Source organism: Mytilus galloprovincialis, chromosome 3 (genome assembly GCF_965363235.1).
Source record: "Mytilus galloprovincialis chromosome 3, xbMytGall1.hap1.1, whole genome shotgun sequence".
In the NCBI taxonomy this organism is placed as follows: domain Eukaryota; kingdom Metazoa; phylum Mollusca; class Bivalvia; order Mytilida; family Mytilidae; genus Mytilus; species Mytilus galloprovincialis.
In genome coordinates this window covers 42,715,870-42,742,366 of record NC_134840.1, presented here as the reverse complement: position 1 = coordinate 42,742,366, position 26,497 = coordinate 42,715,870, and the positions used below count along the sequence as shown (strand labels likewise).

Genomic DNA, 26,497 nt, shown 5'->3' with positions numbered 1-26,497 from the left:
GAAAATCAATTTTGTTGATAATTTTTGCTTTTTACCATGTCTCATCTTTCTTCTTTAGTTTTAACCAAAAACATTAATATGTGGCCAATTCAATTGTAATAACTCTCATAAGGAGTATACTGAAGAATTTGCTCATTTTGAAATTTTGTAGATTTCTTTTTGTTGATCATTTTTACTGTTTACATACATTTTCACCAAAAGCCCCCCCCAAAAATTGATATATATGATGTTGTCTTTAAAGGGTAAATAATCCTATAAAGGGTCAATTGACAATTTAAACTTTGATATGCTTTTCTTAGATCTTACCTTGCTGTGTAAAGTTAATGATTCAGGATAAAAGGCAAAAGCAAAAATATGGTAAAAATTGTCATTTGAGGGCAATAACTAAATCAATCAAAGTATAAAAAAGAAGATGTGGTATGATTGCCAATGAGACAACTATCCACAAAAGACCAAAATGACACAGACATTAACAACTATAGGTCACCGTACGGCCTTCAACAATGAGCAAAGGTCGATTTCAGCCATTTAACTTAGTTGTAGATCTTATCTCACTGGCCATTATTTGTACAATTTAAGTTCTCTCTATATATCTCAGTTCATACAGGTCTGATCTGATCATTTTGGTAAAAATGTACAGAAGATAGATCTTGACAAAAAAAAATCGTTGTGTCAGATATATCTCTAACTTTAACAGTTTTCCAGTTATTTGATCATTGATAGTTGCATTTTACTCCAATGTTTAATTTTCTTTCAAAGGTGTAAAGGATCATTGGGCATATTTTTTAGTGAATGCTCCAAGCTTGATTGTGATGTACATTGTTTCCGACACAAATGTGACTATACAGTGTAACTTGCCTAATCTGACACACTAGGGGACCATACAAAAATGTCGGATTAAGCAAAGTGTTGGAATAGTCAAGTTTTTTTTTTCTGCAAGGGTAGGCTTTTTTGGGACAAGGAAAATGTGTCAGTTGAAGCAGGACATTGAAATACTCAGGTGTCCGATTAGCCAGGTTACACTATATGTCTTGGTTTCACACTTCATGTCAAAAGTTTACCAACCAATTAAACAAGTTACTGTATTGCAATATCTAGTTAAGAACTACAACATCTTTAAATAAAACTATTTAATATAATTCTTTCACCATATTTAATAAAACTTTTCTTCACATGTATTGTTCATAATTACAACTCAAAATAAATATACACGACTAGATATTTAAACAAATCATTCATATATCACATATTCAATTTCAATATTGTTCCATTAATTTGATCATGATCATTTTATAAGTAAACGTGGTGATAAATATATGTATATAATGTTTTGTAATAAGATCAGGTTAACAGAAATTTCTATGACCAGCTCTAAAGGTAAACTTATCTATGAAAATGTTTGCCATTTTCAGCCAAGCATAGTTGAAAATATTAGACTACTGAACATTGCATTTTTTTAAGAAAAAGAACATTAAAATTATTTTGTATATAAGAAGTTTTCAACCTGCATTATTTTTTAAAGAACAAAAATTATGCATATGAAAAACTCATCAAAATAAATATAAGTTCATTTACTTTTATGTTATTTTTTCTAAATATGTTTTCAGTTTCTAATTTTCTTTAAAATTTACAATAACAAAGCAGATATGTGCAGCATAATGGCAGTACTAAGTGTCATATTCCTTTTAAAAATAACAAAATTTACTAACCAATCTAGATTAATGTAGGAATATTAACATGAGAAGCAAATGAAAGATGAAAATTACTCTAACATTGTTTATCCCCCCCTTTCCCCAAAAACTTGGAAGCAAAGATCTAAAAAGAAAATATGTTGGTCCAGGCATTCAGATAAACAGTATCAAATGAAGGGTAAGGGGTATAATAAAATGTCTCTTCCTAAAAAAATATATTTTGAGACCAGAAATAAAAATTCTCACAACCAAACCTATTTTCACTGGTATATAATTTATTTCTTTATCTCAAAAAAAAATTCTACAAAGCTACAAATAAATATAAAATTATCTCCCTTAATATATTTTAAACTATTTTACCATTTAATTACGTTTTTCTTTGCACAACAAGTATAGTACCTGATAATGTAAATCCACTTTTTGTATATCATCTATTCTTAATAGATATATTCTTTCAAAGGAAAAATGTCCTATAGTTTTTCTACAAAATTATTAAAATCACTGGTAAAAGATAAGGAAAAAAATGATGAAACATTTGTTTATATGCAATAATATAATATTTGTATGAACTGAAAATGGAATGTTACAATTCTAATTGATATATATACATGTATAAATAAGACTTTTGATTCCAAAACCATAATTAAACATAGTTACAAAGCTAAGTAAAGTCATTTTGATTAAATAGATGTCCTATTTCATGATGAATTATCAATGTTTAATCATCACCATTCAAATTGTTTAAGTTAGTTACTTCATCACAGTTTCAAAATGATAATTTATAGATGCATTTAAAGACTAGATGCTCCGCAGGGTGCAGCTTTATACAACCGCAGAGGTTGAACCCTGAACAGTTGGGGCAAGTATGGACATAACATTTAAGCTTGATACTGCTCTGAATTTGGATTGTGATTAAATAGTTGACACAACATAGGTTTCTGACACAGAATGTTATGTGGTCAAAGAACTTAAACTTAAAAATTTAAATTGGACAATTACCTATTATGGTCTAATAGCCAAAATCTAAATACATGGTTAGATTCAGCATATCATAAAACCCCAAGAATTCAATTTTTGATGAAATTAAATAATGTTCAATTTTAGACCCTTTAGACCTCAATGTGGACCAATTTGATAACCGGGCCCAAATATCAAAAATCTAAATACATGGTTAGATTCAGCATATTAAAGAACCCCATATATACAATTTTTGTTGAAATCAAATAAAGTTTAATTTTTTACTCTTTGGACTTTAATGATGACCAATTTGAAAAAAGGACCAAAAATTAAGAATCTGAATACACTGTTAGATTTGGCATATCAAAGAACCCCAATTATTCATTTTTTGATGAAATCAAACAATGTTTAATTTTGGACCCTTTTGGCCCCTAATTCGTTGGGACCAATACTTACAAAATCAATCCAAACCTTCCTTTTGTGGTCAAAAACCTTGTGTTAAAATTTCATAGATTTTTATTAACTTATACTAAAGTTATTGTGCAAAAACCAAGAAAAATGCTTATTTGGGACCTGTTTGGTCCCTAATTCCTAAACTGTTGGGACCAAAACACCCAAAATCAATCCCAACCTTCCTTTTATGGTCATAAACCTTATGTTTAAATTTCATAGATTTCTATTTACTTTTACTAAAGTTAGAGTGCGAAAACCAAATGTCTTCGGACGACACGCCAACGTGATACCAATATACGACCAAAAGATTTTTAATTTTTGCGGTTTATAAAAAAAACTTTAAATACTACCAGAAAGTCATCTTCAATATGCCATTTCTATTTATTGTTTGAACACAGTGTGTGCATAAAAGATTTCTTGTTGGTTAGTGGAATCATTCTTACCTACTGTGGACTCATTTATTCTTGTTGTTACCAAGTTTTGGGAAGTGAGGAAAATTTAGCACTTTGATGGATATTTTATTTCCAGTGTTTATCAAAGGCTTCATACAACGCTATAGAAAGTTTAACCTGGTTCAAAATTTAATTTCACTGTTCACCATTATCGTATTGGATATATAGATTTATAGTTCATCTAATTAACAAGAAAACTTTTCTTTGTTGCAGCACTTAGTATGCAATCAAGTATATATGCTGTATAAATTTTTTGTTTAAATGGAATAAAAGAGTTTTTATACTACATCATGAATAAACAATTATCTCAAGAAAAAAAATGATTGCAAAAACAAATGTAATTCAAATTTCCACTGTATTTTAAGTAAAAAGCCATTGCCTGTTAAGGTATCTGGATGACATCAATGTATACAAACATGCCATATACTATGACAATTCTAGGTTCCTTCATCTTTAAAATTAGTGTATAATTTGTTTACAAATCACCCTTAACATTTTTTTTCTTAATTTTATAGCTTAAGAGAGGAATTGGCATTTCACTGGACAATTGAACAAATAGACTCACTTTGCAAATAAAGGACTTCATTACAACTAATACGGACATCTCATATTTAAAATCATATTTGTTCGGTGTTATATATATACCATACATAAAATTCATAAAGTTAAAAAAAGTACCAAATCGTATACATGAATTTTAGATTTTGACAATATATTGTTATGTATTTCAAATTTTGATTATTTCATACTATTTGGAAGCACTATCAAAAGTTGTGATTTTGGCAATTCATATCCCATTAAAACCAATTGTTATGTTCTAATTATAGTTTTGGTAACTTCCATAATGTGTATTTGGTGTATTTCCACTGCTAGCATTTATCCCCCCATACATCCTTGGAGTTCCATATGGGGTCCCTTTAGGTGTTACTCTTGGTGTCTGTCTGGGTGTGTGCCTGGTTTCACTGTTTATTGACTGTGCATAACTGTATTCATAGCTGGAATTAAAAATCACAAATTTAAATATACTGCTGTATGTGTTATTTCAGTGCTATACTTCTATTTTAAACATCAGCATATATCACTATTTTCATGTAATAGCAATTTGTTTTTTATTGTACAATATTTTGATGAAAAATAATTGTTTCATTGGATTAATGAAAATATTACATGCTGCACTGGATTAATAAAAATATTAGATGCTGCACTGGATTAATGAAAATATTACATGCTGCACTGGATTAATGAAAATATTACATGCTGCACTGGATTAATGAAAATATTACATGCTGCACTGGATTTTATAAGTTTCTAAAGCTGATCTGTGATAGTTTATAGTAAATTTATTCAAATCTCTTATATTGTACAGATCACTTTCTACTGTTGAAGACTACTGTATATGATGACCATTTAGATTTCTTTTGTTTATTTGTGTCATTTTTAATATGTTTAATTTTTTTTTATCAGTCCCATATTTGTACTGAAGAAAATGACTAAGGCTTCTCCCATTTTATCACAGTTTTGATCTTTTCAAATCTTAATTCTCATCATTGGTATAGTAGAATAGCCTATACAGATTTTGTTTAATATGGTGACAATTTTTAGTGTCTTTTAAATATCTTATTACCTTCCTCTGAGAAGATCATTTCTTGATAGGTCATCCTCACTGTCATATCGCCTTGGGTTGTCAAAGAAATAAGCCCTACTACCTTGGCTATATGTGGAAGCATCGCTTATAGATTGCTTAAAAATAACAAAACCAAATATATTTATCAATAAATTATTCTATACCAGCTGTACAAGCAATATCTGATTGGCTCAAAGACTGCTTAAAAATAACAAAACCAAATATATTTATCAATAAATTATCCTATACCAGCTGTACAAGCAATATCTGATTAGCTCAAAGACGACACAACTGCTTCACAAATTTAACAGAAAATTTTAACTAATTTTATTTGGAAATATCTTTTGATGCATGTATATATTCTTAGTATATATAAATATCTGACAAACTAACTCAATGCTCTGCCATACAGTGTTGTCTACAATAATAATAAAAAAAAATGTTAACAATAAGAATGGATAGTTTTATAATGTACTGTCAGTTATCTTTCAAACTTTTTTTTCAAGATGACATACTATTAAAATGAAATGACTATGAACTCTGTTGTAGTACTAGACCAATATACTGAACTGAATTCATTACATGTTTAACATTGAAGATATTGGATGGACAGCCATTATAAAACAAACAATGTATTGTGTGTCCATGGTAAAAAACTGACACTGTCAGAAGGAACATATAAGGAATATCACATATTTTAAACAAAGTAGTTATTTTGCATACTTTGTTGGTTGCAATATTGTAAAATATTCTTGATTCAGACTCTGTGAAGCAGTAATAAAAGTTTAGTCCTAAAATGTACTGTTAATACAGTATTCTAATGATTATACAGTATAATTCCAACAATTTTCAATTTTCATATATTCATCATATGTATACCTAAACATGCTAAACAGAAAAACATAACATTAGATCAATGCTTTAGTATCATTGTTGAAAATGCCATAATTTCATGGAAACTGACACATACCAGTAGATAAGGAGCAGAGCCACATGACTAATTTCAATTAATATGCTACTGAAGCAGCATCCTAAACATCAATGGTCTATTGAAGGATTTTTCTTTTATAAACTATTATTATTATTATGAAAAACTAACATGTGGAACATTTCAAAGTCTATTTCAGTTACAATCATATTTAATGGTAATTTCCAAAAAGGTCTATAATAAGTTATTATTCTGAAATGGACATGATCAGAAAATTAATCAATAAAGTATTGATAAGGTCAACAGTAGTAGAAAAGTTCCGTCACAGCCTTTTTTCAAAACCATGATAAAATCACACTATCCCATCTTTCTTTGTATAGTCTGACATACTCATAATACAAAGTGAAGTAAACTTGGCAAAATAAATACTTGTATGTATTTTCACTGTTTGTAATTTAATCTATTTGTCAATGACTGATACAATGTCTCTGGACAGCACCGAATAAAACCTAGTACCTAGTAAAAGAAAAGTAGTGTTACGCATAAAAAAGGTTTTTAAAAGGGTACATTTATAAAATATTCAAAATTTTAAAAGTAGATGTTTCATCTACTGGTACTTATAAAATCACTTTGTGTCACGATTCTGAGTCAAGTGTGGTATATTAATTATACATGGCATAATAAACTTGCCAAATTAATGAAAGTGCTTTTTTCTACTTATTTGTTAATTGAGTATCTTCTGACATCACTGATTTAAAACACTATCTTAAGTATAGAAACATTACACGTCAAACGATGTTATAAAGTCACACTTATGAATTATTAAGTATACATTAAAATGCCTTACTGATAACCTGACTCCAATCTTAATTGACTAAGATTGTCAATTAAGATTTGAGTTGAACACATCTGCCCTATCCATGGTTTGAAACCACAACCTCAGTCTTGACAGGCTAAATAGATGAATTAAAGACTTAGACCCATCAGCCACCAAGACCTCCAAAAAATATTTGTACCACTGGTAACATTATAAAAACAAGCATTCTGTGAGTATTGAATGACAACACATAGTCCCCACCTTCATTGTAATGGAATGAAATTCTAACTCACAAGATCTATAACTTGTCATGGTGTAAACTTCATAAAATATCAAGTCAAAATCTTCAAGCATGACGAAAAAGCTGATCATTTAAATGAATTTTCTATGTCCAAAGACCATAACTCTGCACAAAATCATCAGACCAGAACAAAATTCCAACTTGATCTGATAAAACAACAAAACAAATATCAAATCAATATTTTTAAGCATGAAGAAAAAAAGTTTGGAAAACTGATTTGCCGGACTGACAGATAGACAGACAGACAGAGTGTCACTTTGTCCGTAGGGGACTTTTAAGAAGATGTGCCAATGAAACTATCAGAGTAATGAAAAAAAAACACCAAAAACTGTTTACATAGAGATATGTGTTGCATGCTTGCAGAATATCGAGTAAAAAAAGGACATTCTGATGGAGAGCAACATTGCATATGAATTTCATTAATCTATCACTGGTAGATGCTATAAAATTGACTTATACCCTGGTAAGAAGAAAATTAACATTGAAAATTGCTAATGATACAAAGTCACTGGACCATGATTTAGGGGTGGGCCTTGAAGCTGAAATAGTTGTCAAACTAATATTTACTGATAGAAATGCAACTTTATAAATATCATTGGTCTATTATACCATATGTAGTTCTAATCAAAATAACTTAAGAGGAAAACTTAATGTTGATGGAAAAGGACCATGACATAAGGGGTAGGGTCTCATAAGAGTTGTCAAACTGATATGTTCTGATAGTATTGCAACTTTATAAATATCATTAATCTATCATAAGCAGTTCCTAATAAACTTAAGCAGAACAAGAATGTGTCCCAAGTACACGGATGCCCCATAGATCATTTTCTATGTTCAGTGGACAGTGAAAATGGGGTAAAATCTCTAATTTGGCATTAAAATAAGAAAGATCATATCATAGGGAACATGTAAACTAAGTTTCAAGTTGATTGGACTTTAACTTCATCAAAAACTACCTCGACCGAAAAACTTTAACCTGAAGCATGACAGACGAAAGGACGGATGAACGAACAGAGGGAAGCATCAAAAACTACTTTGACTAAAATAGTTAACCTGAAGTGGGACAGACAAAGGGACGAACAAACGGATGGACGAACAGACACACAGACCAGAAAACATAATGCCCATAAATGGGGCATAAAAATTAACAATTGTTGATGCATCCTATGCCACCCGAAAAGTAACAGCTATATCTCACTTTCTCTAACTTTCTTCATAAGGGACAAAAAATAGTAGACAGTTTTCCCAAAGAGCAAAAACAACATAACTGTAAAGCATACACAACTTGATAATAAACATTTAAATATATCAAGACAGCACAAGCAACATGTATTGAACTGTCTGTAGATGTTATCTGTTTTATTTTATGTAACATGAGACATGTTAAATGAATATTAAATGTAATGTTAAATTAGAAAATCTAAAAAACATATCAGCCACATACTTCCCATTAATTATTTATAACTATTGCTGTGAATTATGAAGGTAAAAAATAATTCTTTTATGGTTTTTCAATACTAAGTTCAATAACTTGTACTGGTAACCATCACAATTGGTAAACATTCCGAAGGATAAATTCCACATTAAACTTAAATGAATTATTTTTTATGTAAATCTCAACTGATGCTTTAATTCCCTTCATCTTCACTGGAAGAAAACAGATGTTTAGAGGTATCAATAGTACAGCTCTTATAAATTCTCAAAATAAAATTCTCTTTAATATAAAAATAAGAAGATGAGATATGATTGCCAATGAGACTCCCAGCTATTCACCAAAGTTCAAATGAAGTGAAAGTAAGCAATTATAGGCAACCATATGAGCCTTCAACAATGAAAAATATTGCTGAAAACTTATACTGTATAATTCACTATTAATAAAAACCATCATGAAAAAAATGAAACAATTCAAAACAAAACAATTTATGTAAAACAAATATGACAGACATGAACCAACTACAACCACTAACTTTGGGCTCTGATATAGTTCAGGGCAATAATTTCAATAGGATTTGTCATTCTGGTATTAATTCATTGGAATAATCCAGTTTTGTTCAAAAAGATAATAAAAAACCTGTCAAACTTGGAGAAATTCTCATATGAAGAAGTAACAAATAGATAAAGAGGTAGAAATATATTTAAAAAAGAAGATGTGGTATGATTGCCAATAAGACAACTCTCCACACGACACCAAATAACACAGAAATTAGCAACAATAGGTCACCATAAAGCCTTCAACAATGAGCAAAGCCCATGCCGCATAGTCAGCTATAAAAGCCCCCGAAATGACAATGTAAAACAATTCAATCGAGAAAACTAACAGTCTATTTTATGTACAAAAAATGAACAAAAAACAAATATGTTACACATAAACATACAAAATGTGGCTGGATTAAATAGGTAAGCAGGATCCCAATCCTCCCCCTAACCTGGGACAAGTGTGTAACAGTAAAACATAAGAACGAACTATAAAAAAATCAGTTGAAAAAGGCTTAACTCATCGGATGGATACAAATACTACACAGAGTAGACATGGCCGGGTACTTGTATATCCCATCAACAAAAAGACACTAGGTACAGATCTGAGAGTACTCACAGTTACTGACAGCTAGTTCAAAGCAACTATCAACTAATAAAATGTAGATGTGGTATGAGTGCCAGTGAGACAACCCTTTAACCATATACATGTTTGTGAGATTACCGTATTTTGGGAGACAACTTTAATAATAAATATACGTAAATTGATCCTTATTATCACCTAGAACTGTTCATTGCAGATAAACTCTGTTATTTACTTTTGCAAAACATTTGAATGAGAAATATGAAATGTTCTATTAAGTAATAAACTTACAATAGTAGATGTCGGAGGTTTTCTCACTCTAAAGAATATCACAATAATAAATGTTGGCAGAAATTCCCACACAAATAAAACTATTCCAAAAGAAACATAGGCATATCCTTTATCTAATTCATGAATATCTGCCTGGAAATAGAAATTAAAATTAACATTCAGTACATCTATCATTGAATATGTAAGTGTGATGTTATTACAAAACAAATGTAAGATCACTGTTTTCTTGTCTTGCATGAAATGATAACATGTTGGGTATGTGATCTTATAAATTAAGGTGAAGATAATTATTCAAGCACTGATTCTGTTGTGTATGATAATATCAGTTTGAGATATTTCATTTCTATTTAAATTCAAATGAGAATAAGTTTAATAGATTATTTTTTGTGTGTAGTTGGTGTTAATGACAGATCTTTGATAGTTTGTTTAATTCATTTACATCTTCCATAATATCTTGACTATTTAGAGCTTAAAATATGGTTTACACTTCTGTTCTATTATTGAAGACTATATGTCTTATGGCTGTCTTGTGTCATTCAGTTGCTGTTTCAATGATCCATACCACAATTCATGTTTATTCATAACACCTTTAGACATTGTTTACCAAAGGGTGTGCTTAATTTAAACAAATAATGAAAGATGGCACAATATGAAAATTAATGTGGTACATAACCATACAGGGAGACAACTCTGCTGAACATTGTAATCACATTCTATTGTCAGTGGCAAATCCAGAAATTTTTGTAAAGGGGGGCCAACTGACTGACCTAAGGGGGGCACTCTCGTCATGCTTCAGTGATTCCCTATATAAGCAACCAAAATTTTCCAACAAAAGGGTGGCCTGGACCCCCCCAGGGCCCCTCCCTTGATCCGCCTATGATTGTTATGGAAATATGATGCAAAATTAGTGTTTGTCAAACTGCTATAAATAAATTGATCTTTTTTCTAATAAAGTGTATGATTCAAGTTTTTTGAAAATTTAAATTTTTGTCATTAGGTCAAAGTAATAATTTCTCAAAATTTTATGTAAATCAAACGAGTGTAATTTATTTTGGTCAAGGTGTTTAGTACCAACTAAAATAACAATGTTAATGTATTGAATAGATAAATATAGAGCTGCGCTAGAAGCGCATGGTACGCCCGTTGCCCTTTCAGCTTGTCTTCATGTTTTAAATGATTTTTTTTTTGTACATTAATTGGCCTTTTCCAACATTTTTTTTCAAGAAGAAAAATTCCACAACTGTACAACATCAAACCAGAAATTATATAAAATACAAAAGGATACTTAGTTCAATAGATATAAACAAGTCACCATAGTTTCATCATAAACTGCTGAAAAACAGAAAAAAAAGCCTCACTTTTTTTTAAGAACAAGACTGCATAACACAAAAATTATAAAATCTGAAATTTATACAAATCAAAATGGATCTTACATCAATAGATATAAACAATTCACCAAAGTTTCATAAAAGTTGGTGAAAGTGCTTTTGAGTTATTGTCCGAAGTGTGGACAACAGACAAACAGACGGACAGACGGACGGATAATGGTATACCATAATACGTCCCGTCTTAGACGGGCATATAAAAACAAGAGGCTGTCACAACGACAGCAAACCGAATTTATTAATATTTATTTGTGTCCTGGCAATATCACAAGAACCATTACTGATGAATGGTGAAAGTGAAAATCGTCAATATCAAATTTGACCTCCATTTTGTCATCAGTATCAACATCTTAAAATTTGAAAAGCTTAGATTGAATGGTTCATGAGTAAATGCAACAACGTGAATGGAAACGCCATTTCACAATCTTTCAAGAACCATAACTCCTGAACGGTAAAAGTCAAAATCGTCATTATTGAACTTGTCCTCTAATTTGCCATCAGTAACAACATATAAAAATTTCAAAAGCTTTGGTTGAATGGTTCATGAGAAAATGCATGGACACGACTGGAAACACCATTTTTCAATCTTTCAAGAACCATAACTCCTGAACGGTAAAAGTCAAAATCGTCATTATTGAACTTGACCTCTATTTTGTCATCAGTAACAACATATTAAAATTTGGGAAGCTTAGGTAGAACAGTTCATGCGTAAATGCACGGACACGACTGGAAACTCCATTTTTAAATCTTTCAAGAACCATAACTCCTGAACGGTAAAAGTCAAAATCGTCATTATTGAACTTGACCTCCATTTTGTCATCAGTAACAAAATATTAAAATTTGGTAAGCTTAGGTAGAACAGTTCATGGGTAAATGCAGGGACACGACTGGAAACTCCATTTTTCAATCTTTCAAGAACCATAACTCCTGAACGGTAAAAGTCAAAATGGCCATTATTGAACTTGACCTCCATTTTGTCATCAGTAACAACATATTAAAATTTGGGAAGCTTAGGTAAAGCAGTTCATGCGTAAATGCACGGACTCGACTGGAAACTCCATTTTTCAATCTTTCAAGAACCATAACTCCTGAACGGTAAAAGTCAAAATCGTCATTATTGAACTTGACCTCCATTTTGTCATCAGTAACAACATATTAAAATTTGGTAAGCTTAGATAGAACAGTTCATGCGTAAATGCACGGACACGACTGGAAACTCCATTTTTCAATCTTTCAAGAACCATAACTTCTGAACGGTAAAAGTCAAAATGGCCATTATTGAACTTGACCTCCATTTTGTCATCAGTAACAACATATTAAAATTTGGGAAGCTTAGGTAGAACAGTTCATGCGTAAATGCACGGACACGACTGGAAACTCCATTTTTCAATCTTTCAAGAACCATAACTCCTGAACGGTAAAAGTCAAAATCGCCATTATTGAACTTGACCTTCATTTAGTTGTCAGTAACAACATATTAAAATTTTAAAAGCTTTGGTTGAACGGTTCATGAGTTAATGCACGGACAACATTTGATTGCCGCCCGCCCGCCCGCCGTAGATCCCCAAATCAATAAACGACATTTTTGTCACAAAAATCGGGTTAATTATATATTTTCTTTGGAATTAACATAACAGTGGCTTCAATAAATTATAAGAGAATTACCTGATCTGAAACATTAACCCATCCATATCCAAAAGACGGTAGTTTATCTTTAACATGTGGACAAATTATAAGAAAGTTGTATACAACACGTGATGTGAACAATAAAATCGTAATTATGCTAGTTGCAAGAGCTTGGCATAAACTTGTTCCCTACAAAAAAAAAATCATTTTTATAAATAAATCAGTGAAAATACTGTTAGACATACAATGTAACACATATCTATACTTCTAAAATAACAAGGTCCAATTTGTTAGTCAGGATGACGTAAAAACAGTGAAAAAAAACCCAACAAACTTTATTTATTACTAATATTGTGCAATAGTGTTGATTAAAAATTACACCATTCCAAGCCCTTTTGCTTTCCAAATAATATTAGCAATAATAAACAAGTTAATGAAACAGAAAACTAAGTTACTTTATTATAGAGCAACAAATGTAAAATTATTTATGTATGCAGTACCATTTACGGGTTGTAAAACTGGGAATTTTATAGACCAAGGAAGGGTGGCCTAAATTTGTCTACATCTTTGCAATAAATTCCCTAACTCTAGTACTAATGAACATTTGAAAAATCATAAAATCAATTGGGAACTTGTTTTCAGATTAAACCAAACATTATTCAAACATTTAAGATCTGTGTACGTACACTTGATACATGATTTATCTGATGAACACAGATTTGAATAAACATCAAATCATTAATAGTTTTTGCATGGGATGGTATTCCTAATGTAACCTTTCAAAAATTCCAATTATAAAATGAAACTGTTTATTTACCTTGGCTTCTAAAACAACACTGGATGCAGACATTTTGCTCATCTTGTAAATACAGAAAGACAACAATATAGCAGCTATCAGAAATAAGGTGTCATTTATAGATACTCGAATAATCAGGTACTCAATTGGCACGGAATGTTTCGTTTGGGCTTGGTTTTTCACAACTATTGCAGAAGTAATGTTGGTAGCTAGAAATATAACAACAGAAAGGCACACTCCAATCTGTAATGGTTTTCTGTAATAATAAAATCAAAAATTAAAGTCTATAAAATGCATAGAATATTCTTAAATTGTTAAAAAAAAAATGTTAAAAAGTTAAAATTTTCCAATTATAAACTATATACTATTCTTAAATATATAAACAAAGTTGTATTCAGAAAATGTAATTATTTACAGTACAATTTTAAATAAATGAAGCATTTCAACTTCTTCTAACTCTTAATTAGCATACAATCCTTATAATTAACCTATAAAGCCTCATTTCTGCAAAGAGTGGTTCAGTGTTGTTTAAATTTAAGGTTCACATTTAAAGAAAAAAGAAGAGCTTATTTTATTAATCAGAATTCTGCAAATCATTATGACTAAAAAGTATGACATCTGAATGATTATAATGTCACCACTTCAATAAAGAATATTTCTTACTTGTATCTGCTTGGTTCATATCTTGCTCTTGCTTTAAAAACAACCTGAAAATATATTCTCCTATCAATAAGTTGTTGCAAAAAATGTAGACAATATATAAAGGTTATAATATACAAAACTAAATACTCCATATGAATGATTTTGGTAAATTTGATAAAAATAAGTCTTCTGGTTCAATTTAGCAGATTTGTTTACAACAAAGAATGATGGAAACCAAGCAATGGCTACAGCTCACCATAGTGGCACAGGCATTTTAAACCCTTGCAGCACATGTATATTTATATATTTATAATTTAATTTTGGATGTAACACTTCTTCTGATTGGCTGACGTTATTTTGTTATCAACCCATAGACATACTTAAGTCATGTGACCGTGACGTCATCAACATTTTTTCATGGTTTTCTACGGTTTAAAATGGAATTTAGAATTAAATTATAAGAAATGACTGTAATATTTTTTCTGTCTATTCGAAATAACATTTCATCATGTTCATAGGTGAAAAATAGTAACTTTTGATTATATTATCATTAGATAAAACAATGTTTCGTGGTTTGCTCATGTTTTGACTGTGGTTTATTTTGTGTAAATACTGGAGAATGCTTGCATGGCTTTGTATGTTGTCCAATCTTGTGTGTTCATATCATACAATGTTTACACTATACAGGGAAGATAACTCTTATCTAACTTAACAGACACCAAAATAACCTAGTAAGGTAAACCTCTACATTTATAATAATCTGTTATCTGTAGGAAAATAATATTTACCATTGATAACTTGCAAGTCACACCTGAATGATATGTCTATAAATTATTATGAACATATAGATTTGAAAGTATCATGATAAGTGTGACAATTAGTCATTTATCAAGCAATATATTCTTTGTAACATATGACTATTTATATTTTGGCTTAAATACAGCCATAGATAAAAAAAAGTAACGAACACAATCTCTAAACTTGTAGCCCTAAGCTCTTATGTTGTACTGTTATACCACTGTCCCAGGTTAGGTGGAGGGTTCGTAATGCTAACATGTTTAACCGCACCACATTATGTATGTATGTGCCGGTTCCAAGTCAGGATCAGGTAATTCAGTGGTTGCCTTTTGTTTAAGTGTTACATATTTGTTTTTCATTCATCTTTTGTACATAAATAAGGCCGTTAGTTTCCTTGTTTAAATTGTTTTACATTGTCATTTCGGGGCCTTTTATAGCTGACTATGCGGTATGGACTTTGTTCATTGTTGAAGGCCAAAAGGTGACCTATAGTTGTTAATATCTGTGTCATTTTGCTCTCTTGTGGAGAGTTGTCTCATTGGCAATCATAGCACATCTTCTTTTATAATACTAAGAAAAAAATATTTTTTTTAAGGTCAAAACAGTCAACTAAATTGGTCTTCTGATTGTTCCAATGTTATTAGTTTCACATTTTCAGCTGGCATTTTCTTTTCAATTTCAGTAACTGAACATGCTGAGGTCACATAATAGGTAACAATCTTTTGATTTAAATGAGTTTAAAGTATTGTCTTGTAAGACAATTATGTGTCAGTCAAGATTTGCCTGCTTTTGAAAATTTAGAAGCAAAATGCTAATGCAGAAATATCATTCAATATTCCTTTCTTATCAATGTAGAAACAGAAGATAACAAACATCCTTTATATCTTTAAAGATTTACATGTAATGTCAAAATTTCAAACTTATAAAAAACTCTATATCCAAAGACAAATTAACACCTATGCATTTGATCTAATACGAAAAATAGATTGAAAAAAAGTTTATTTGAAATGAATTCTATGACAAAAAAAAATATAAAGAAAATAGTGTAAACTGCTAAAGGCCCTTGGTGGTAGAAACCAATTTTTTTTCAGTTTTAGCTTCAATTTGGATGCTTTTTTCATCTTATTTTGGGTAAGAATGGGTTATTAAAGCCTCCAGATACACGGGTTAGCTCAAAAACACTTTAGAGTTTATTTCTATTTTTGTTGTTAATTAACCCTTATCATGCTTTGACTGTCATATGACGGGCGTACCCAAACCACCGTTATTTGGCTCCAATGGCTTTCCATACTTTTATAAATCAACTGTATGATACTTACTTCGAAATCCATGCATGTTCCCTCAATCTGAGGCTATCTAGTGTCATGTTTCTCATGTATAAATTGCATTTTGAGCTCATATACAAATTTTGAAAATTGAAATCTGATAAAACTGGGTTTTCTGGAGGGTTGGGCTTCCCTTTAGTGATTTACACAGGAAGTTCAGAAGCCTAAAACTTGCAAAAATAAAGCAAACCTGCAGAGTGCAGACATATAACTACTGATCATAATTATTATTGAAACTAGAACACATCCATGATATCGCGAGTTCGTTACTGAATCAAACTATGTTGCTGTGCTACATATTTATTTTTCGGTCATTATTTTGTACATAAATAAGGCTGTTGATTTTTTCGTTTGAATTGTTATACATTTGTCATTAAATGACCTATTATAGCTGACTATGTGGTATGGGAATTGTTCATTGTTGAAGATCGTATGCACCTATAGTTGTTTATTTCTGTATCATTTCATGCATTTGATTTTGCAGCCTTTTGTTAGATGCATACTGAAGGTGAGCATGCTAAAATGAGAACACAGATATGTATTAAAAGAAACATGAATTGTTTGAACTGCAACTTACAGAATTTTTAATGAAATTGTGAAAAAAGGTCATAAAAAGTGTTTGTTCATCTGTTTCTTAGTTTTTCAACCTGTGCACCTCCATAATATATAAATAATTTACATGTTCTTCCAATTTATGTTTTTTTTTCCAGAAAAAAAATGACATCATAGAACTTGGATGTTGTAATTATTTGATTTTAAACATATTTTATTCATTAAGATATGAAAAGGATTTAGCAACCAGGGACAGCCTAAATAATGCTCTCTCCACAAATGTTGTAATTATGACATTCATGTTTAAACATTACACTACATTCTGATATCATGGCTATACACCAAACTAAATCACGAAAATCAATGAAACATTATGAATGCAGATTTAAAAATCAAAGAGCTGAAAGCTCTGAGGAAAAATGACGCCACTGCCTCTAATATTGGGATATTGTTTATGAAAGTCTTGATTTTCAAATACCGTAAGAAGTTGAACATTGCAACATGTCTCGTAAGCATATAATTGATATTCGTATATGTGTGTGTGAAGTGAAGATGACAACTGACTGTTTTTTTTTTTTAATACAAATGAATAGGTCAAGAGTAAAGACTGAATGCGAAGTGTGACACATTGATAGTAAAAAATCAAAGCGCTGTAAGCGCTGAAGGCAGTTAACCAAAAACCAAGGCAACCGTAATGATGAAAACTGGCAAAATTGCCTCAACATTAAACATTCATATATAGTACATTTATGTTTATCTAATGATTTATTTATTAAGGCAAATAATTTATATGTTATCAATGTTTCAAAAGCAATGCATATAGCAATGTATATTTTTTTATGGTGAGTCTGCAGTGGTACAAGTTCCCAATGATTGCAGTTGTTCTACTTGGTATTCAACCTTGGTTGTTTGACTGCTTGAAGTTCAAGTTGACTTAGTATGAACATGTAATAGTATGAATGGACTGGTTTCCATGGAAAGAAAACTGAATTTGTGTTCTATAGTACAAAAGTTATGAGACACGAACAGACAAATGTTTACTACAACAGGGATCAAAGGTGAGGTCTGACTGACTTGCCCATAGTAAATGTAAATGATTTGTTATTTTGTCCCATACATATGAATATATATAATTTAGGGGTGGGGATCTCAACGGTTTTCAAGTTCTCAAACAGGTAGGGGTAGGCAGAGGATTTAGGGGGCTGCCCCCCTTTTTTGGGAAAAAAATTGGTTGCTTATATAGAGAATGATCACTGAAGCGTGACTGGAGTGGGCCCCCTCTTAGGTCAGTCAGTGGGCCCCCACTTATGAAAATTTTTGGATCCGCCACAAGGGGTAGGGTGACCCTAGGGACTTCCCCTACATTTCATTTTATTTGTTATATTGTCCCATACATAAATATATATGGTTTAGGGGTGGGATCTCATTGGTTTCAAGTTCTCAAACAGGAGGGGTAGGGTGACCCCGGGGACTCCCCCTATATTTCATTTAATTAGTTATATTGGCCCATATATGAATACATATTGTTTTGGTGTGGGGATCTCGACTGTTTCCAAGTTCTCAAACAGGAGGGTTGGGGTGACCACAGGGACTTCCTCTATATTTCATTTCATTTGTTATATTGTCCCATACATGAGTATATATGGTTTAGGGTGAGGATCTTGACCATTTCCAAGTTCTCAAACAGGAGGGTGTACAGTGTCCCAAGGGACTCCCCTATCTTTCATTTGAATTGTTATATTGTCCCGTACATGAATATATATGGTTAAGGGGTGGGGATCTCAACAGGTTTCAAATTCTCAAACACGAGGGAGTGGGGTGACCCAAGGGACTCCCCTATATTTCATCTGATTTGTTATATTGTCCCATACATGAATATATATGGTTTAGGGGTGGGGATCTCGATCATTTTTAAATTCTAAAACAGGAGGGTTGAGGTGACCCCCAGCGGCTCTTCCTATATTTCATTTGATTTTTCATATTGTCACAAACATGAATATATATGGTTAAGGGGTGTGGATCTCAACCGTTTCAAAGTATATTGTCCTATACTTGAATATATGCAGGGGCGGATTCAGTCGGAGGGGGGTGGGGGGTGGTTGGCAGGCGTGCACCCCCTTACCCTTCCGGAGCACCTGAGATCACCCCTAGTTGTTGGTGGGGTTCGTGTTGTTTATTCTTTAGTTTTCTATGTTGTGTCGTGTGTACTATTGTTTTTCTGTTTGTCTTTTTCATTTTAGCCATGGAGTTGTCAGTTTGTTTTAGATTTATGAGTTTGACTGTCCCTTTGGTATCTTTCGTCCCTCTTTTAAATTTGCAAAGCATGGGTTGTTCTCAGCTTAATCATGTTAATAAAGAATATTCCGATAATTTTACCTCAATTTTTTTTTTAGCCTTGCTCTACTCGGAGAAAATTTAAGTTTGCGCCCCTCCTAATCTAAGATCCTGGATCTCCCCCTACTGTTTAGGGTGGGGAGCTCGACGGTTTCCAAGTTTATAAACAGGAGGGGTAGAGTGGCCCAAAGAATGCCACCTATTATCATATGCTTTACTTACATTCAAGTATATATAATATAGTTGCATTATTTGTGAAAATAGAGAAAGAAACTTTCAGCTACTTTAATTGACCCTTCAAAATTGAGATAACAAAATAACCCTTCGAAATTGCAGTAATATGTTTACACTTTAAAAGCATCTAACATGCATTATCATCATTTATCACTGATAAGGAAAATTTTGACTGTGACCATGAACATGTTAGATATACTGTTCCCAGCTGTCACGTTGTATTGAATTTTTAAATTAAAATTTGTCAAAAAAAATTTTGAGTTTCTGTATAAAATATTTTTCTGCTTTTAATTCTTTTACATTTATCTTTTGGTTTACAAGTCTAGTGTTTATATTTATTTACCATGCATAGATGTATTTTTTCACCTGCTTTGATTTATTTTGTAATGATCGGTAAACCCGGAATTACCCTTATCCGCTTCCGGAATCGGATCCGATATTGTAAAATTTTGTCTTCACGGCCGCCATTGTTAGGTGTTTACAATGTTGTTTTTGTCAACCAGATACGATTTTACTCGAATTTATACAATATTTGTCGGCGATTTTCTGTTTAAAGCTAGCGGTTGAACAAAATGAACCTCGATGTCATGAATAAAAATGATAAACATAAGTTTTTAGCTCGTTAAATTGGACTTTGGTGAACATGGTGAAAAGGTTTGCAAAGTTAATTCTTATTTTCTTTCAAGTGGAAGGTGACTACGTCGGGCGTAGCTAGAAACCAACTATCCTAGTCGAAATTCCGCTTGCAATAGTGGAAGGTCGCGGACCTCGGACCACCGCTAATTTGCACACCTGCCTCCAAATTGAAAAGATACGAAAATTTCTTTTTCTAATTTGAAATTGCCGCCAACAGCATGAACAATTGAACTTAATAATAGACTACTGACGTAGTTGTACTACGTATTGATGACAAACAATATTCCTACGACTTTTGCCATTTAAGAAATCTAAACTACTTGTCTTAAGAGATTTTCGGCGATTAAATATTTCATACAATTGTTCTTTGACATCTTGGCCAAAAGCATAAGTCATAATGAACTACACAAGGATTCTTAATAAGCACTACTTCGGTTTGTAACTATATTCCGTTCCGGAAACTAGTTTTCTCTTTACATTTTCGGGACCAGCATCGTGATTGTGCTGCTGATGCAAACAATTAAAATAGCTGAGTCCTCGGGGTTTCAGAATACAATCAGTGCGTCTACTATGCCTCCTTACCCTGACATCTTTTCTGAAGATTTCAAAATGACTGATGAAATAAAACGTGATGTTCTATTAAGGGTAATATTTTTGCAACCTATTCTCCGTTCTTTTTACGATCAACGTGTTTTTTACTTTTTTATTTTATGTTCGTTCGTGCAAGATGGGTGCCTCGTTAATTTAATTAAACGTGTCTCGAGATTAAAAGTGCTTATTCTCCATGTGCAAAAATTTAAAGTGCTTGTTTTCCTTGCTTTGTAAAAATAAAAGACTCGTTTTTGTAGTTTGGAGTTACAGATTTAATTTGAAGCTTTTCCTTGTAGATTTTGGGACTTCAAAAGTATTTATATACAAATGTATAGTAAAAGGTTTCCAAACTATGATGTTATAAACAAGGATTTATACCCGGGAATCTTTAAAATACTTAAAACATATATGCATGTATGTCGGTCTGGACGGCAACGATAGAACAATCTTTCAGTACCATGAGACGACTAAAGAAATACAATGAAATCCATTCGTTTATCTGGGATAATTCTATTGAACATATCCCACGAAAAACAAATTTCAACAGACACGGTTTTGGATAACTGGAAAGGAAATGGTCATTGACTTTCAGAACTAACTTTGAGAATTAAAAGCTAAAAGAAAGACTGCTTGTTCTCTTATAAAATAAAACATAGAGAAATGTGATTCGATTTATTTATGTATTTTCACAATAAAAAAAATACCCTTTAAGGCTTAGAAATTTGGATTTTCTCAGTGAATGCATAGTGGGTTGAGACTGATTAGGTAGCAATTAAAATATATGGTGGTGGCACTATATATTTTAATTGTTACCTAATATATAAATAAGCTCTACCCACTACACATTAGAAGTTTTTTTTTCTCTAACTTATTTTTTTTCAAATTTAATTATTTTCAAAAGTTGACAAAATAAGATTTCTGTGAGGTCATTTTCAGTCCCAGGAAATCGCGAGAATGCAGGATTTTGCACCATGTACTCTAGAGCTTCTGGGGGCCTTGAGCGGCCCCCAGACCCCTCGCCGTATGACTTCTGTCCCCAGCATTGCGTACACATCAGTTTGGCCTAACTACGCCCCTGCTTCCTATGTGTAACTTCAAAACTTTTGGATAAATCGACGATCATTTAAGGTTTTTCTGGTCATATTTTTTGTAATCCAGAATAAAAAGTATTAAAAAAGTGTTCAATTAGTTTTATATAACATAGTAGCCAGGCGCGTAGCTCCCTATACGCTAACACGCAGTTGCGTGCACATCGATTCGGCATGCAAAAAAAAAAATGGCAAAATAAAAATTTATAGATTGAATTTTAAAGGCAACATCTATGTTGTAACTTTTTTAATTGATGAAGTATCATTAAATAACGGCATTTGGTTTCAAAATAAAAGTGACAAAATCGGACAGTAACTTGTATCTTTTAAAAGATTTGAATTTGTAATACTCAATCTAAGACATGTAGTTTTTAGAGCACATTTTACAGTGTACGGTTTATCAGTTTGGAATGAGATGTACCAATCGGCATTAGAATTATCAGAACCCTTCGATACCGTTGAAAATATGCCGAGGCGATGTGGTCGACAGACTACCAGAGCCAATCACCCTGCAAACACGCCAAAACAGTATTGGAAAGTCTCATTATTTTTTGCGTATGTTGAAAACAAATGTACGATCAACAATGAACGACGACAGTTACTAGCATTACTGCATATTCATCGGCATTTCAGTGTGAATATTGACAAATTAAAGTAATAGAGAAGTTTGTTTCTGCCTAGACCCGAAGAGCAGATTTTGGACAATTTTGAGTAAATTCTGTATCACAAATATGTGTTGTTTATGTATTACTCTATTCAGAAGATTTATTAATAGTTTTGTTTTACATTCATTAATTTTTTATAAGTCCTATCTACATATACTGATATAGCTCCTCTTTTAACCGTTCTATGACCGAAAACCGGAAAAGAACAGATTTTTCTGCATCATCAAAAGGGTCCCAAAATTTTTTCGCCTCGCTCCGCTCCGCGGTAGTTGCTTGCACATTGTTTCTTTCTAGCTACGCCCCTGGTAGCAAGCTAGATAATAACAATGGCAAGTATTTCAGCATTTATTGGGTAGAACCCAAATCTAAGGTGCTCGCATAATGCAGCTTAACTGCATAAAAATGATCAGAACAGTAAATAGAAATAGTAAATAATGCTCCTGAGGTCATACATAATAGGACTAATTACCCACATACTCATTAAATTAGTTACTAGTGACATAGTTATTTTTGTTACTTGAAGCAAATTCTATTTCTGTAGATTTACACAATATTGTTATACTTTTATTATTTCACATTGAAGATTAGACAAATAGGGATATTCCTTTGATTTTTTTATTTCATGTCAGGCAGGTCCCTTTATATGAATTTTGAAACCACTTCTCTGCCATATTGATATTTTATAACAATTCTGCCCATGACCCATATAATTTGATATTCATTCTTTAACCATATATCATAGTAAGCTAGTTTTTTTTATTTTACACTAATCCACAATCTTTCATGTCAAATTTCTGTCTCATTTAAGTGTATGCCATTGAACCATCATGGTATTAAACACAATTCCAAGTAATTATGCTGTTATAGTGGATGACCATATATATTCAACTTGGGTGGCATTCCCGTTATTGGAATTTGTGTCGATTGGATAATGAAGTAGACCTTTAGGAATTGATCTCATAATTTAATATGGAGGCATAGTATGCGACCCCTACCCGGTAACAAAAATAAACATGTCAAGCGGCAAAATTTATCACCATAGATTACAAGTCAAGAGAGGATGGATAAGTCTCCAAAATGCTTGCCAAACTGGAACTACAACAAGATTTCCAGACAAGGATGAACAAGGAGTTGAAGCCAAAGTTAGTGTTTATGTACAAAGTAGTTGAGGGGCTGATTCACGGAAAAGAACCAGACGAATTCCTCTTAAAAGCATGTCCAAAGAGAACCATAACTGCCGAGAAATTCAAAGAATACCACGCATCAATTATTGTGGAAAAGCAAGTAAAGAATAACTCTTACTGTGAGTGTATTGACATTCCAACAAGTAAAACACCGTACAATATTCAAACTCACTTTAGGGTACAAGTCAAATCGGCACCTGGTCAAATCTGCACCCATAGAAAAAGTAAAATCGGCAACAGGTTAAATCGACAACTAGTCAAATCGGCACCTATTTAAAGTCAATTAGGCATCCAATAATATATATAAATAATTCTAAAAATGTATAAACATGATAAACCATGATCATGATGATGTATTTTTGGGGTTGGGTATTTTCATGCATTACATCATGTGCATCGTTAAAAGCATCAAGTAGTTAGAATACAAAAGTTTAATTATGTTAAAGTTTTCCCAACATTCTATGACTGATGTTTTGATAAGTGTTTTTTTTCAATTAATCAATAAGTACATAGTTAATATGTTTTAACTCAACAGTATACAGGTAGTTCAATGATTGATGTTTTATTCTTAAAAACTTCATAAGAAACAACGAAACCCTTACCCAAGCTGTTGTTTAACAATGAAACAATAAGAAGCAATACAATGGAAAACTATGAGTCCCTTTCAATAATTCAAACTTTCATGCAAAATAATTACCAATTACTGTAGGTGTTTTTTTCTAGGAAAGTTTAAACAGTATTAATCCAGAGACATATTAAGTCTCTGATTAAACCAATATTCCTGAAAAATCCTCAGGTGGTTAAAAAATGCATAAAACATATCCAATACCTCATGTATATAAATAAAAAAAAATACATATTAGTTAAGAGAGAAAAAATATATACATCAACCCTTAAAAATGTGAATAAACATGATAAAATTAGGTTAATATTTCTGGCCAACCCCTTCCTTATATAACTCTATGGGTAAATACTGTAAAATTTCTGGACAACCCATTCCTTAATTTAACTGTTTTTGCTTAAAATTCTGTTTAAAATATATATTAAACAAATCTAACATGGGTGCCGAATTGACTATATCAAGTGCCGATTTAACCAGGTGCCAATTTGACTAGATGCCGATTTGACTATACCTGGTGCAGAATTGACCAGGTGCCGATTTAACCAGGTGCCAATTTGACTAAATGTTCCTTTGTAAGACTAGACGACACTGTTGTGCACGCATCAAACGTAGAGAGCTTCAAATCTGTTCTCCCTCCCCGCCAATAAAACCGTTGTATTTAAGCCAGCATCGATATCGACAATTTATTCACATGTCATACGGATACAGTCTGTTACAGACTCTACTGTTGTAACTTTGTAAACAAAGATTGAGTCAGATTTCCAGTACTTCGATCTGTCTTATAACCAGTAGAAAGTCGACCAACACGGACACATTATATTTTCTTATAAAAAAAGACAGTTGTTTGTAAAAAGAAAAGACTATCAAGTTTTCCCCGATTAATTATATATCTTTAATGTTTTAACAATGTTTTAGTTTTACTTCACATAATCAATCAAGTTATAAAAATAGATTCATGCGTATCTTAACCACACTGGTTGGTACACTTCGATCTTTATGGTTATAAGAAGGACCCGAGGTATGTAAACTGGTTCCCTGTTGATTCTACACAAAATGATAATACAAGCAAATTCCAGTTTGTATGTAAAATAGTAAATACAAAACCAAGCGCGGTAGACGGAGAAATGTAATGGAAAGTAAATACGAACCAAGCGCGGTAGGCAGAGAAATGTAATGGAAGTTCAGTTCAATAGTATCGGAAACATGCCGCTGAAAGCGTCATTTTCCAAAAAAAAGTATCATGACAATTTTTAATTTATCTCACCTGTGCAAAAAACAAAACTAGAAGACATAATGTCACATACTGCAGACATACAGGAAAGCTGTACAGCAACCATGACAGTCCAATAGGTAAATCATTGGCCAGCAAACAGTCTTTAAAATAAAAAGAAAATAAAGTGGTCCTCAATCCAGTCCATAGCAAACAAAGAAACAAAAACACTGTCTGATGACTCAGTCGTTTATGTCTGTAGTACCATATCATCCATAACTGAACGTATATTATGAGGAATAATATCCCATAGAGAGAAAGGTAACATATTGTGAGCCAGAGCTCTGCCCCTGGGGGAAGTGCAGGGGCAAGAGTTGGAAAGTTGTGAAATCCAAAATTTGTTGTGGTTGTTTGTCTGTTAGATTCTTGAAACAGAAGAAGATCATGTTCTAAACGTCTGTGCAAAGCATCTGGGAACACCAAGATTTCATTGCCATGTGTTGTCATTACTTGTTTTCATGAAAATGACAACAACTGGTCATTTTGAAAACAAAGTCCATTTATAGTTTCCTCCTGACCTTCACCTTTGATAAAATCAGAGGTTATTCCGAAGTCTACTTTCATTTCACGAAATAAACTGCTTTTAAACCATTGAACAACAATTTTAGATTAAAAAATATATGACCAATTTGGGTGAAGAGTATTTTTCTTTTATCTAAGCTAATTCTTATCATTATA

General features: G+C 31.9%; 1 protein-coding gene across 2 annotated transcripts; it reads right to left on the bottom strand.

Annotated features, from left to right (window-relative positions):
* Window positions 1-1,115: 1,115 nt before the first annotated feature.
* On the bottom strand, window positions 1,116-26,355 carry LOC143067992 (G protein-coupled receptor 137Ba-like). 2 transcript variants are annotated; one of them, XM_076241708.1, is made up of 7 exons: window positions 25,814-26,355; window positions 14,542-14,585; window positions 13,900-14,134; window positions 13,122-13,271; window positions 10,072-10,203; window positions 5,178-5,293; window positions 1,116-4,548 (listed from the first exon to the last, which is right to left on the bottom strand). In XM_076241708.1, exons 1-7 carry the CDS (start codon window positions 26,264-26,266, stop codon window positions 4,371-4,373), a joined length of 1,308 nt encoding a protein of 435 aa, XP_076097823.1. In that variant the 5' UTR covers window positions 26,267-26,355; the 3' UTR covers window positions 1,116-4,370. The 2 variants fall into 2 exon arrangements, with proteins under 2 accessions (XP_076097823.1, XP_076097824.1); XM_076241709.1 differs by lacking the exon at window positions 25,814-26,355 and adding an exon at window positions 24,100-24,159.
* Between the last annotated feature and the right edge of the window lie 142 nt (window positions 26,356-26,497).

Bases quoted from the DNA above. Each gene is read 5' to 3' on its own strand.
- LOC143067992 (XM_076241708.1), bottom strand. From the start codon at position 26,266: ATGACAACACATGGCAATGAAATCTTGGTGTTCCCAGATGCTTTGCAC. The intron at 14,586-25,813 runs GTGAGATAAATT...ATATATTTTCAG, and splicing joins TAGTTTTGTTTTTTGCACAG to GTTGTTTTTAAAGCAAGAGC. The intron at 13,272-13,899 runs GTAAATAAACAG...TTTTTTTTGTAG, and splicing joins GTGTTGTTTTAGAAGCCAAG to GGAACAAGTTTATGCCAAGC.